We start from the raw sequence: 13,019 nt of genomic DNA on the forward strand, positions 1-13,019 counted from the left end.
ACTTTTTTCGGTTTCCTTGCCTACTTAGAATCTCCAGCTAATGTGTTTCGTGCTCGAAAGAAGTGGCTGCTAATGCGCCAAGCCAGTTCTTATGCACTTGCCTCTACAAAATTGGTTATCAAACTGGTGTCCGTGTACAAAAGGTCAGAAAGTCGGCAGGAGAGGTTAGCACTACGCTATCGGTCATGTGTTTTGTTTTTTTATGGGAATCTGTCAACTCATTGTTCTCCTGAAAACTAACTACATTGGAGTAATTTCTAAGAACTGAAGTAAATCCATACTATTATTAAATCAAAATGCTGCTCTGTTGCAGGGTAATACAAGTTTGAAGCATGGTTGACTGAATAAATGGAAGAGCTGCAGCAGGGAGAAAATGAAGTTGTATTCTCCCTGCAGCTGCATCGCTTCCACTCATCATGGTGGTGCAAGGGGCATAAAATTAAAGCCACACTCTATGTATGGTTAGAGTGGATGTAATCACTTCATATGCACCTTAACTGACCTGCTCTGAGCAGACATATTGCAGTGCAGGCTGTCAGTCAAGGTGCACAGAAGTGATTACAGCCACTCTATATCATGAGTGCTGAATATGACAGCCACTTTCAGTGCCCCAATGACTGGGTGCAGGGAGAAGGTAACATCAAATTCTCCTAGTAGCCACCTATCCATTTAGAAAGATGAACACGTTTTAAAATTCCATTTGACTGCAGATTACTGCTACGTGCGGAAGTAACTATGGTTTTATTACTTGCTGACGAGTTCATTTTAAGGTTAGATGTCGGTGTGCTGTAGTCGGCTATCCTTGGTTCAGGGAACTTTTCAAATTTTTGAGCAACGCCGATTCCTTCCTGAAGGAATGTCTCAAAAGTAGACAAATTATAGTTTAATTGGAATATTATGTAATAACTGAGTAGTTTAACCCAAGATACAATACAAAAACTGATTTCAAGCACGATTTCAGTACAAAGTCATTTAAAAAAGCATTTATAATGTTAGCAGTATCATAGCTTCTATCCCCAACTGAGCTTCTTGGAGCCAACAAAAGCATAAACAGAGAAAAAGACAAAAAACACCACACAGGAAGAAAATGTATTTCCTTTTATTTAATTCGATCTGTTGGAGCATAATGTCCAGCTGTTTAATGCCAGGAACGTTTGACAGTAAAAACAGATTGTACAACATGCACATTATAACTGAAAAAGACACAACCTAAACACCGAAATGCCAAAATAAATGGGAATATGCAACAATCTGTCCTATCTTACCGTTTTATATATTTATATGCAATGAATGTACACATAAAACACATTTCCTTTTAAATTAGCCAACTAACGTCCAACTGAAAGTAGAATTTCTGATGAAAAAATATAGTCAATTGGTTGGGTTCTCTAATAACGTGAGTATGGAAAAAAAACAAACAAAAATAAAATTCTTCCAATTGGCAATATACTTTTTTTGCATTTACTGACCCTCATATAAAAGAAATACAATTTATGAATTTATATTGTTCATTTAGCCACGTAGAATTTAATTTACTTAAATTGGTGAGAAATTTAAAAAAAATCTCAAAAGTTTTTTTTTTTTTTTTTTTTTAGACAAGTTAATTTTATTTATATATGAAATATGAGTGAAAACCTTAAAAATTTCCAGATTTGCCAACACAACCCAAATATACTTACACAGAGATGAAATAATTTAGAAGGTACAACTGTTTTACCAAAAACACCACAAACTTCTTGGCACATACATTCGGCTTCCAATAAACCTAAATACTTACAAAACCCTGAAAAAGGCCGACAGTCTACCTTTGCTAAATTATTTTATAGTTACTAAGTAACTGTGTCATGTTTTGGCTTGTGCAAATAAATTCGGCAAAAGTTGATTCCACTGTGTACACAATGGGGGGGGGAAACAAAGAAACTCAACTTTTCATAGTTAGTGCATGTACAAAAAGTTACATCGGAAAGCAAATGGTGGGATTTGATTTATCAAAATAGTTCACGTGTGGTTTTCCCAACATCTGTAAGATATTAAAAATAAAAATTATTTTGTACCAAAAATAGACAGATTTTGGTAAAAAAAAAAAAAATACTAAATCAGAAAAAAGGTCAAGCTAAAACTAGCATGGTTGTAATAGTGAACCACAAATGCGTGTGCGGCACAAACATCTGTACATGTTTAATATATCAAAAAGGCTTGTCTTTACAAAGAAAAAGTTCATTTTTCTATTTTTTATGTTTTTTTAACTTTAAGTAATATAACTGCCACAACAAAAGCAAGTTTTATACATGTAAAAGGCACATAAAATTAACAAAACACATTTCGGGCAGAAAGATCAATTAATCACGATCACCACTTACTGACGAAAGAGTCAGCAACATCCACCACCTCCTGATAGCAAAGCAGTCTGAGCAATGAAGGATAAAACAAACATTTATAGATCTTTTGTTTGATCATACATACATAAAACGACTGATTTAAAATATTCCACTAAGGTGAAAACTATAGAAGTATAATGTTACGTGATGACCTATTGGGTGAAAAAAAAAAAAATCACCCTAAAATGATATTTTTGGATTAAATTCTAACCAAAGTACAGCCTGTATTGTCCTTCAGGTGCTCAAGTTTCTTCTCCCAATGTTAAAAAAACAAAAAAACTTAAGAAATCACTCGATTGTTCATGAAATTGACCTTACACCGCAGCATGGAAATTAGGTTCTAATCTCCACTAGGCTAGGGGCCACTGAACTAACACAATTAGAGATGAGCGCAAGTGCTTGTTACTCCAGTTTGCCGAGCCTGCTCGAGTATGTACCGAGTAGCACCGGTGCTCAAGTGAAAAGGATGGTAGTGTCCCCGCAACTGCATGTTTCACAGCTGTTAGACAGCCACAAAACATCTGAAGATTGCCGGGGTTGGTCAGGCAATCCCCGCATGTTTTGTGGCCAAAAGCTGTGGGGACACGAACATCTCCCTTAAGCACCCACACTACTGAATGCATAACGGAGCACCCTCGGCAAACTCGCGTAACGAACACTTACGGCTCATCACTAAACAATACAACTCTGTATTAATGGATTTGCATAAATAATGGATATTTCCAAATTTATCAAACCCCCCCTCCCCAAAAAGAATCCCCACAAATTAAAATTTGATTTTTAGCTTTAACATCGCAGATTACCCAATGGAATAATATTGTTTTAAATCCAGGTTAGTTGATAATATGTACGTACCTTGGAATTACATTTCTTAAAATTATATTCACACCTAAATTTATTATAGATTAATATACACCTACGTATACTTTCCTTCATAGCTTAAATAAATAGAAGCAGACAAGGATATGAGACATACGTCTGCGTTTGCCTTTTATTGAAATTGCTGCCATCTTGAAATTCTCATGGCTAGCAAAATATTCCAGGGATTATATAGGGAATACAGTAGACATCTTAACTGTTAGAAATGTAAAAAAAAAAAATCTGTATTTAGAAATTTAGATTTGCTCGACTTTATAAAAGAGAATAATGAGTACAAATGTTACAATTGTGTTTATCTCTATATTATATTCTACTGAAAAAAAAAAAGTACCATTTGGTAAACAAACTTTCGGCAAGACCGGTAAAGCAAAAAAAGTTGTTAAAGACCATGAAAAAAATATATATATATGGCCATTAACTTCAATAATATGGATTTTGGTTTTTTTTCCCCTACATTTGATGTGATCTATAGTAAATGGATATCCAATTGATGATATTCAATTTTCATAAAGCCGTTGGCTGTGTTAGAAGGGTGACCAATGACCATACTTGGTTTGACTCCATGTTATTTATACCAGCCTAACTTTGTACTCTTGAGAAACGCCTAAAATATTTAAGAAGTCATTTTTTTAGGAGAAAAAAAAAATTGACTAATATTATAGATTTTTAAAACTATATTAAGACAAATATTTGGATGCTATAAACACTAACTGATAGGCAAAAAAGTGTACAGCAAACTAAAAACTGGAAAAAAAAACAAAACTGAAGAACAGCTGGAAAGAATTCAGGGTTGAACGTGAAAAGAAATCTAACTAGGCCTATAGGGATAGCTCTAGTAGTTCTAGTATGGAGAACAGACTCCCTCCTACTAAAAATAATAGCCCTGAGAGCGAAAAAGGAAATTCCTCAGAATTGAGGTAGTTATTACTAAGTATTAGCACACTTTCTCATTCTCCCATCTTAAAGTTATTTACAACGTCTCTTCACCAAATATTTTTGTCGTTTTCTTTTTTTGTTTGTTTTATTTTAAATCAGAAAAAAAAAAAATCAAAAATTATCCATGCTATGAAGCAGTTTTAATAAATAATGGGATAACTTATGATCAAAATTCCCCACTCCCCCTTAAAAAAGAAAAGAAAAAAAAAATCAGATGGCATAGCAATGAATATTCTAAAAGAAACCAATTTGGTAAATTACTCATGGTTGAAAATCGATATAAATTTGTTCTTGTGTATTCTAGACAAACTTACAAAGATCAGACTCCTCCTTATAACACTAGGTATTAACTAACTTTGTACAAAAAAAAAAAAAAAATTATATATTTATAAAAATTACATCCCCTTTGCTGCGGGTCACAATTTACATTGACAGATCCTATATTTGAATATTTTAATTTATATAGACAAGTATATTTAACTTCCTCACTGAAAATAACCAAAAAAGAGTAATACTTGTATTGCTTGATGTACCATTAAAACCAAGTAAAGAAGGGAGAAAAATTATATTCAAACATAGAAAATCTGGATGTTAAAAAGCAAGAAATACAAAAATGTATACAACTGAATACATTCCTAAAAAGCTTAAAATGTCTAGCAGTGTATTCTAGCAGATAATTTTCTAGGGGTGGAAAAAAAAAAATTGGTGAAGCCATTGGCTTTCAACTCGATCCTTAACGGTCTATGATATTTGTTAATCAAATTTTATTTTCAGTCAATAAACCCCAAGCGAGCACCAATTGGTTTCAACCAGCTGAAGACGTCTAATATGAAGAATTATTGTAGCTGTGTCCAAATAAAGTCACTAAAAACCGAATGTAATACTGCATGAAGTATAGTAAACGCTTAGCATGGACAACTTCTAACACATGTTGACCAAGCGCCGATAGGCAACATTTGCTACACAACAGGTTACATTCACCAGACCAGTACAAAGAGTCAGTGTTAAAGAAACAAAGAAAAGGAAAAAACATTTGTAAATATTGTAATAGCAAAAAATAGTTTGCATTGAAATATTTTAATTGTTTTTTTTTTTTTAACCGATTGAAGAAGAGTCTTGACGTAGAAATAGTAAAGATGATCCATCTTAATAAAATGCTTTAACATATGAGGTCTCGTCTAGAAAAAAAAAAAATTGATCGAAGTACCAATTACATCACGGCCTATAACACTAACTTAGAGAGGAGACAAAAAAAAAAAAAAAAAAAGACCCTATTCTGTAATTATATTAAAACAATGGCATAACAAAAAAAAGTTTTACTTGGTTGGTTGGTCATTTTATCCCAAATTATAACAAGATAAATAAAATTAGCTTCTGTACACTTAAAAAGAAAAAAAAAACCAAAACCTAGATGTGACACTGGGATTAACGACATGGAAAGGCGATATAAAACACTAACGCTCAGCTACCTACACATCTGTATATACATGCCTGTTTGCCACACTAATCTTAATGGGTCCACGTTTTCCAGCACAGTGAGGAATAAAAATGAATCCAGCACTTGACTCGGTGGCACCGTGTTAAAAATTAAACCATACACCTTTGTCCATTGACGTACAAAGAGATAAAAACTGTTCGATTGATTTATAAAAGGAGGAAAAAGGTGCATTTCCATTTTGATTAAAAAAGTCTTTATTTTTTCATTTTTTTGCTAAAACTGTGAAAAAAAATCTTCCATTATCTCCAAAGTCTCACCAAAAGTATGATACTTGGAAGAAGCAGTGTAAGTGACGCAGTGTTGGAATGGGCGCCACTTCCTGGGTTCACAGCTTTATCGCTATTCCTATTGATTGGTTTTATTTTGCCAGGGTCGTCTGTAGATTTGAGGACAAAATCGTCGGGGGATTTTCGTGGGTCGCCGTCACCGCTTCCACTACCTTCTCCGCTGTTCTCATCACCTGTATGCCCAAAGCAGAATTTTTTTTTGTAGTCATTTGTAAAGCAAGCACATTATTGATAAAATGGCTTAAAAAGGAGCATTAAAGACAGATAAAACTTCACTGTCCACAGGGGTATTCTTGAACATGCAATACTGGAAGGGCCACCAATACCCACAAGTTTTAGATGTGAAGGAAATAAGGCAAGTCATTGGTCAAAACCTAGTTTCTGAAATATTTACAAAAAAACATTGGTTCCTACCCATCTTACCTTACCCTATAAAACAGAACTGCACACATCATTATTGTCCATGTCAAAACCAAAAGGAATCTATGACAGAGGCTCAAAATGGGGCATCCAAGGCACATGGGAATTTAACCTTTGACCGTGCACAGCTCTACTGTCAAACAGGCCATAATATCTGCAACCATAAAATGTTCTAAGGAGTATTTTTGATGCCCTGAGGTTATTTTAAACTTTTAACATCCTAATAAAAGGTGACACGCTCGATCTGGCTCGGTATTGGATAGCCTCCACCAGTCATGTCCAGCCAAACATTACCCTCTTGCAGCAGCCTTTGCAGCGGACAACATGTCCACTGCAAAGGCTGCTGCAAAGGTAATGTTTGGCTGCCGATGACTTCTTTCGGCTGATTGTAAGAGCGATTTTGAATAATATGCATATCAATTGAAAGCACCACCTGTGTTTATTATTTCAGCGCTAGAGTGGTGCCAGTAATATAGGTTTCCTGCACCTAGTATTATACTCACCACCCACCATCTTCATCTCTTCCAGGCGCTGCTTCAGTCCTGTACCGAGGTTTTAGGACTGCAAGTTCTGACCGACCAGAAGTCAGAGTTAACGGTCGCAAGCTCTCCATGTAAGTCAATCACCTCACTCCGGCTCTCAGACTTACATTGAGTTGTGATTTCTGGATCGCCATGTAAACATTGGAGCAATCCGGCAAGTCAAACTGCTGGAGAAGGACCGAAGTGGCACTGAGAATAGTGGAAGATGGCGGCTGGTATGCATGAGACTAGGGACAGGGAACTTATATTAGTGGCATCACTTCAGCAGTAATATTAAAAAAAAAAAAAAATGCTGGAGTGGTGTTTAAAGTTGAATGAAACCGACAAAAGTACGATATGGTTTTCACAAATTCTTATTAGCCGATAAAAAAATACTTACTAATATCAATGAAATTTACATCATTCCCATTGTAAGCATTCCTCATTCTGTTTGTCATGGCACGTAGCGCAACCTTCTGATAACGGATCGCGATGTCTGGATTTGTGGTATCCACATGCACATCAGGATTATTGACCTGATTTTCCAGACCATTGGCCAGTACTGCATACATATACCTGGAACATAAGACGAGAAAGTAAGTAAGGTAGGGAAGAAAAAAACAAAACAAAGAAGAACTAGGACTTCAACTTTTTTATTCTGCTCTGAGAACTTTGATCACTGGGAACTGTCACATGAAAGACAGTTTAGGGCATGTGCACATTACATATTTTGGCTGCCATGACCAATCCCAAAACTTCCTGAAGTAGTGGAAACAAAACGCTGTGAAGAATTAACATTTGCATTTTTATGTAAAAATGACATGCTGTTTATACGTTCAATCTTTTGAATTTTTTTTTTTTAGCAGCTTTAGGTTTCCAAAAAGACTAAACGGTTAAAATAAGTGATCCAACCATTCTTCAGGTGTGTAACAATGGGAATGCTTAATACACGCCCGGAAGACAACCAGGTGTTCGGCATTTTTTTTACTTAAAAGTTACTACTAGTTTGCTCATTGTTTAAAAAAAAAAAAAAAAAAAGTTTAAAAAAATAAATAAAAGCCAGTGCAGAAGATGCCCCCCAAAAAGCTGGAAAAAAATAAATAAAAAGCCAGCAGTGAAAAACATTGAAAAAGGACTCAGAAAATGACAAAAGAAAAAAAGCTTTAAGTTTACAGAAGGAAAGGAAAGTTTTCTGCAGTGGTTTCCATTTCAAAATTGGACGATTTTGGCCATCTTCAAAAGACGTCAAGTGCATATCATGGCGGATACCAGTTTGCCCCATCGAGAAAGGGAGAACACAAACCTGCTTTTATCGCTCCCATTCCAGCAGTCATCTTCAGTTACACCTGACGTCCAGTTGTTTTTGCAAATGTTATTTGGCAGAGAGGACCAAAACTTTTTGGAAACCTTCAACTTTTGTTTCACATCAGACACCTACAAGCAGAAATTTTCAAAATAAGGGAACATTTTCCAAACACATTTTAAAAATATGTTTTTTTCCAGAATTTGGGTTTTTAAGTTTTTACTATTCCCAACAAATCTTCAGGCAGAAGCCTCAGATTATTCAATAATGCATTTGGTGTAAGAACGAGACAGGCCTACAATTCTATGGTCTGTAATAGTCTATATAATGTGCATGCTGAAATCTACCTAGCAAATAATTCTAAAGCTAGTTTTCCACCGCTGCCCCTTGAGGTGCTTAGCATGGCTGGAACATACAGACTTTAAACCTCATCAGAAATGGTGATTCTTTACTGCAAGAGCAGCGAGACAATGGAACTCTCTGCCACATGTTGTAATGGTATTTGCATGTAGGCTCGAAAACAGTAGACCCGGTGTCCACCATGCTATTTTATGCTCTTGTCATTTTTTATTTGTTTTTAGCCATATATAAATAAATGTGATGTTTTATATATGAATAAAAGTTTTTTGTGGTTGCTGGATATTTCGACTATATCTTCTATAGGTTCTAAACCTCCAGATATGGGGTGTTGATCCAGGGTACTAGTCTGATTGCCATGTCGAGTCAGAAGGAAATTTTTCCATTAATATAGGGCAATTAGAATCTGTCTCATGATGGTCTTGCCTTCCTCCTCATCAAAATGTTAGGCTATAGGTTGAACTTAATGGATTTGTGTTTTCATTCAGCTTTAAAAACTATGACTGTCGATGGTTTTATAAATCTACCTTACTACTTTAAGTCATGCACATGCAATAGCCATCAGCTCCGCCCCAGTGATGAGAGAACGTGCTCTACTGAGTGTCTTCGGCGTGCTCAAATAATGGTTGCATCCCTGCATCTTCGACAGCCGCAACACAGGCAGCAATGGTCTGTTTGTTAGGCAATCCATGCATGTGTTGGGGCTGTCGAACAGTCACATGACATGCAGGCGCAGGGACTTGGAACATATTTTTCAAGCATGCTGAAGACACCAAAGCATGCTGACAAAACCTTATCCGTGCATGTTCGTTCACACTACTAAGCCCCCCCCTTTTTTTTTTTATAAATACAGCGCCATCTTGCACCCCTGTGCACCTTAATACCAATTAGGAAAGCGGATCTGATTTTCTTTTGTATTTGAACAGAGGTAACCACAGAACGATTAGTGAAGGATTTCAACAGGAGAACAAAAACTGAAATATAACTCACTAGTCTATCCAAACTTGTCCCAGCCGCAGTAGTTGGCCTTTCTTCTGGGCTGTACGATCTAAACCGATGATTGATGTTACTGTCTGATATCGAACGGGAAACCCTTGAAGGAGGGAGTGGTTTGGGTGGGCCACATCCTTGAAAAACCTATAGAAAAAAAAAAAAAAAAAAAAAAAAGGTAATTGTAAACCAGCCTTGAGTTATGATGTTAAGAGCCACCTATTTGTTTGGAACGAGGAGATGGAGATCCGTGGATTTGACCGCTGGAGCATTTACCAATCAGACACTGGTGGCAGAGCCATATAAATGCCATAAATGCTTCTAGTGAAGAAAAAAAAAAAAAATCACTATTGCACTTGTGGCAGTTTGTCAAATCTTTGATGTCTTGCACCAAATTCACCTTTCCATTTGTGACTTTTTTGTAGTATATTTTATAGGTGAAAAAAGGGCCCTAATACAAGACCTAATTGTGTTCAATTTTAATACTAAGTAATTAGCCCCTCCAAGAATTGGTAGGTTGTGACTGGTTGTCTCCTCAGTATTTTGCACCTGTGTTGCCTCCATCTTTTGTTCAGTGGGTTTGAATTAGTTTCTGAGACCTGGGCAGGTAAATACTGTTCCTTTTCTTTTTTTGCTGCATTTATTCCTTATATTTTAGATGTGATTTTTTTGATTTGTTTATCTTTTAGATTTTTAAATTCATTGTGACTTTTTAAAAATGTGCTACACTTGTCACAAATGTACTTCAACCCAATGTATAACATTTTGAATAAATCAGCACGGAAAAAAAAAAAAAACAGCGAATAACACAAGATCTAAAAAACTAAAAATCTTTAAATGATGAAATCAAACCCTCAATATCTAAAAGGTTCATGTTTAACAGATTTGTGTTAATATATATTGAAGAGGCTGTTCCAATCATATCCTTATGCCATTCTAGGGTCATAGGGACATTACAGGCAGAGAGCTCTGCTCAAAATCACACTAGACCGCCATACGCTAAAGTCGTCGAATTGACAAGTGGCTAACAAAAAATTGTTTTCACCAAAAGGTGACATAGCAAGATTAGGAGAAAATGTCCAGATGGCTGTAGCCCTTAGGAGACAGAAATGAAGCAATCACATGATTGTCGCTGTGGATTTTATAAGAAAGGGACTTTGTCAAGCGACGCGAATATTGCCTGGAAACAGACCTTTTGAGATACTTGATTGCTGTTTTCCTGCATATTCATTATAGCCTCTGAAATTTTGACATCAATTGGATCCATGACAGTTTCTATATTGAATGGACCCTCCAGTCGTTCAGCTACCTGTAACATGGAATCTAAAAGAGAAGCAAAAAAAAAAAAAAAAGAAAAATTAATGCCAGGTAGCTGCAGGTAAAGCATTTTTATTCATGTCACTTTCAATTTAGTTATTTCCAGCATAATGGATGGCAAGTTCATAGTAAAGCTTTATTTTATTCTAGAACTGACCGTTATTAGAACACATTTTGTTAACATTTGAGGAACAGTTTTTGCAATGTTTGCTCTTTAACTGAATTCATCTCTAAATAAGGCCGATCGGTGAATATTTCCAGTGAAAGGACACTTTGTGAAGTTTTTTTTACTAGTATTCCAACGCAAACTGTACATTTTGTTAAAGCAGGAAATCGACACTGGCAGAATGTCAGCGAATTAAAGCAGCCAAGACCATGAAGGTTTGTTGGAATTTTTACCAGAATGAAAAAGGTCAAACCCATTACCCAATCTAACTTGCAAAAGTATTTTCAAAGAGAAAGGTTTGGACATTTTTAGAAAGAAATTTGAGCAGTAAGTATTTTGTATCAAACCATGCAAAGCTGAACCTAGAGGGGAAAAAAATGCTAGACTACTAAAACGGAGCAAATCCAAAAGTAAAATTACAGTAGTTGTACGGAAGGTTTTTCTTATGTTCGTGATTAATAGCAAAAGGGATTCTATAGCATTCCATCAGAAAAATTGTGGGATGAAGCATCTAAAGCTGTATTATGGAACTCCTCTTTTCTGCTAACCCCATGGTCACTCTCAGACCTGTATAAAATGATCTTTTGGTCTTTTCTATATAAGTCAGAATCTCTCTTATCAAGACATACAAATGGAGGACACATATAGCGAAGTCATGGGGGAAAAGTATCACTCTAAATTAAGCTTTAACTTGTCCCGACCTTACTGATGTGGCGTAACAGTAGGTCACAAGTCAGGTGCCAGAGTTCAGAAGGGGCTCAGGAACTGGGCTCATACCATACCTGGGAGATGCCAGCTGTGCTACACAGTTGACATCTTCCTGAAAAATTATCGACCAGCGTTTCGTCTGGTCGCTGCATGTTATCCATTAAAAACAATTATAATATATTGCAATAATATATTTATTAAGGGGGACATCAAAAAGACAATTAAGCCAAAAGAAAAATGGAAGCAAAGAAGCCCAAATAAATAAAATGTACCATATATACTCAAGTATGTCGACCCGAGTATAAGCCAAGGCACCTAATTTTGCCACGAAAAACTGGGTAAACTTACTGACTCGAATATAAGCCGTGTATGCATTGTCCCCTCATCCCTTATCCTTGTATGCATGGCTCCTTATCCCCTATCCTTGAATGCATGGCTCCTAAAAAAAAAACAAACACTACTTACCTTCCTGCACACCCTCGCTGCATTTTGTTCCGGCACCAATAGCTCTTCTTGCCGAGCGATCACGTGGCCCCGCTCATTAAGGTAATGACTATTCACTCCACGCCTATGGGAGTGGAGAGGTGTGAATATTCATTACCTTACTGAGCGGAGCCACGTGATCACTCGGCCGGAAGAGCTGCTGGCGCTGGAATGAACGAGATGCAGTGAGGGCACGCAGGAAGGTAAGTAGGATGTGTGCTGGAAGCCAGCGGCTGCAACTGTGCGTGCTATAAGAGAACTGCCAGCGCAGTGATTATTCATTTCTCTTAAGCAGCTTGCACAGTTACAGCCACCTGATTCTGCCTCCTCTTACCCGCTGCTCCCCCTCCTTTGCCATCTTTCTGGGACAATGACTCGTGTATAAGCCAAAGCCAAGGGTGGCGGTTTCAGCAACAAAAAAAAAAAATATGTTGAAAAACTTGGCTTATACATGAGTATATACGGTAATAACTTTTCTTGGGTAATTGAAACAGAAAAACATGAGTTCATGGTTAACCATTTAAATGCCACTGTCAATCACTGACACAGGACAATTAAATAGTGCAATCGCAGGCTTCCATCAAATGCACGTGACATGATCGCAAGGTAAGGGGAGATGTATCCAATCAAAATTATCGCAGGTTCATGTCCCTTTAGAGGATTAAAAACAATTGAGACAAAAAAAGTAAAAAAAAAATCTTGATAAATATAGATAATTAAAAACCACTTTTTAGTTGCCGAAAAAAGATGTAATATCACATCTGTATAAATTCGAT

At 36.3% G+C, this 13,019-nt stretch overlaps 1 protein-coding gene across 1 annotated transcript in view; it reads right to left on the minus strand.

Moving 5' to 3' along the window:
* Positions 1–1,083: 1,083 nt before the first annotated feature.
* GPC4 (glypican 4) overlaps positions 1,084–13,019 on the minus strand; it is a 196,376-nt gene continuing 184,440 nt past the window's right edge. The window contains exons 5-9 of the mRNA XM_073543504.1: positions 10,762–10,892; positions 9,570–9,716; positions 8,223–8,353; positions 7,320–7,495; positions 1,084–6,151 (exon numbers count right to left, since the gene is read on the minus strand). Of these exons, the coding sequence (XP_073399605.1) occupies positions 5,931–6,151; positions 7,320–7,495; positions 8,223–8,353; positions 9,570–9,716; positions 10,762–10,892 (806 nt within the window). The 3' untranslated portion in view covers positions 1,084–5,930. The remainder of the gene's footprint in view (positions 6,152–7,319; positions 7,496–8,222; positions 8,354–9,569; positions 9,717–10,761; positions 10,893–13,019) is intronic.

Source organism: Dendrobates tinctorius, unplaced genomic scaffold (assembly GCF_039654945.1).
Source record: "Dendrobates tinctorius isolate UK_male_01 unplaced genomic scaffold, ASM3965494v1 ptg000133l, whole genome shotgun sequence".
Taxonomy (NCBI): Eukaryota; Metazoa; Chordata; class Amphibia; order Anura; family Dendrobatidae; genus Dendrobates; species Dendrobates tinctorius.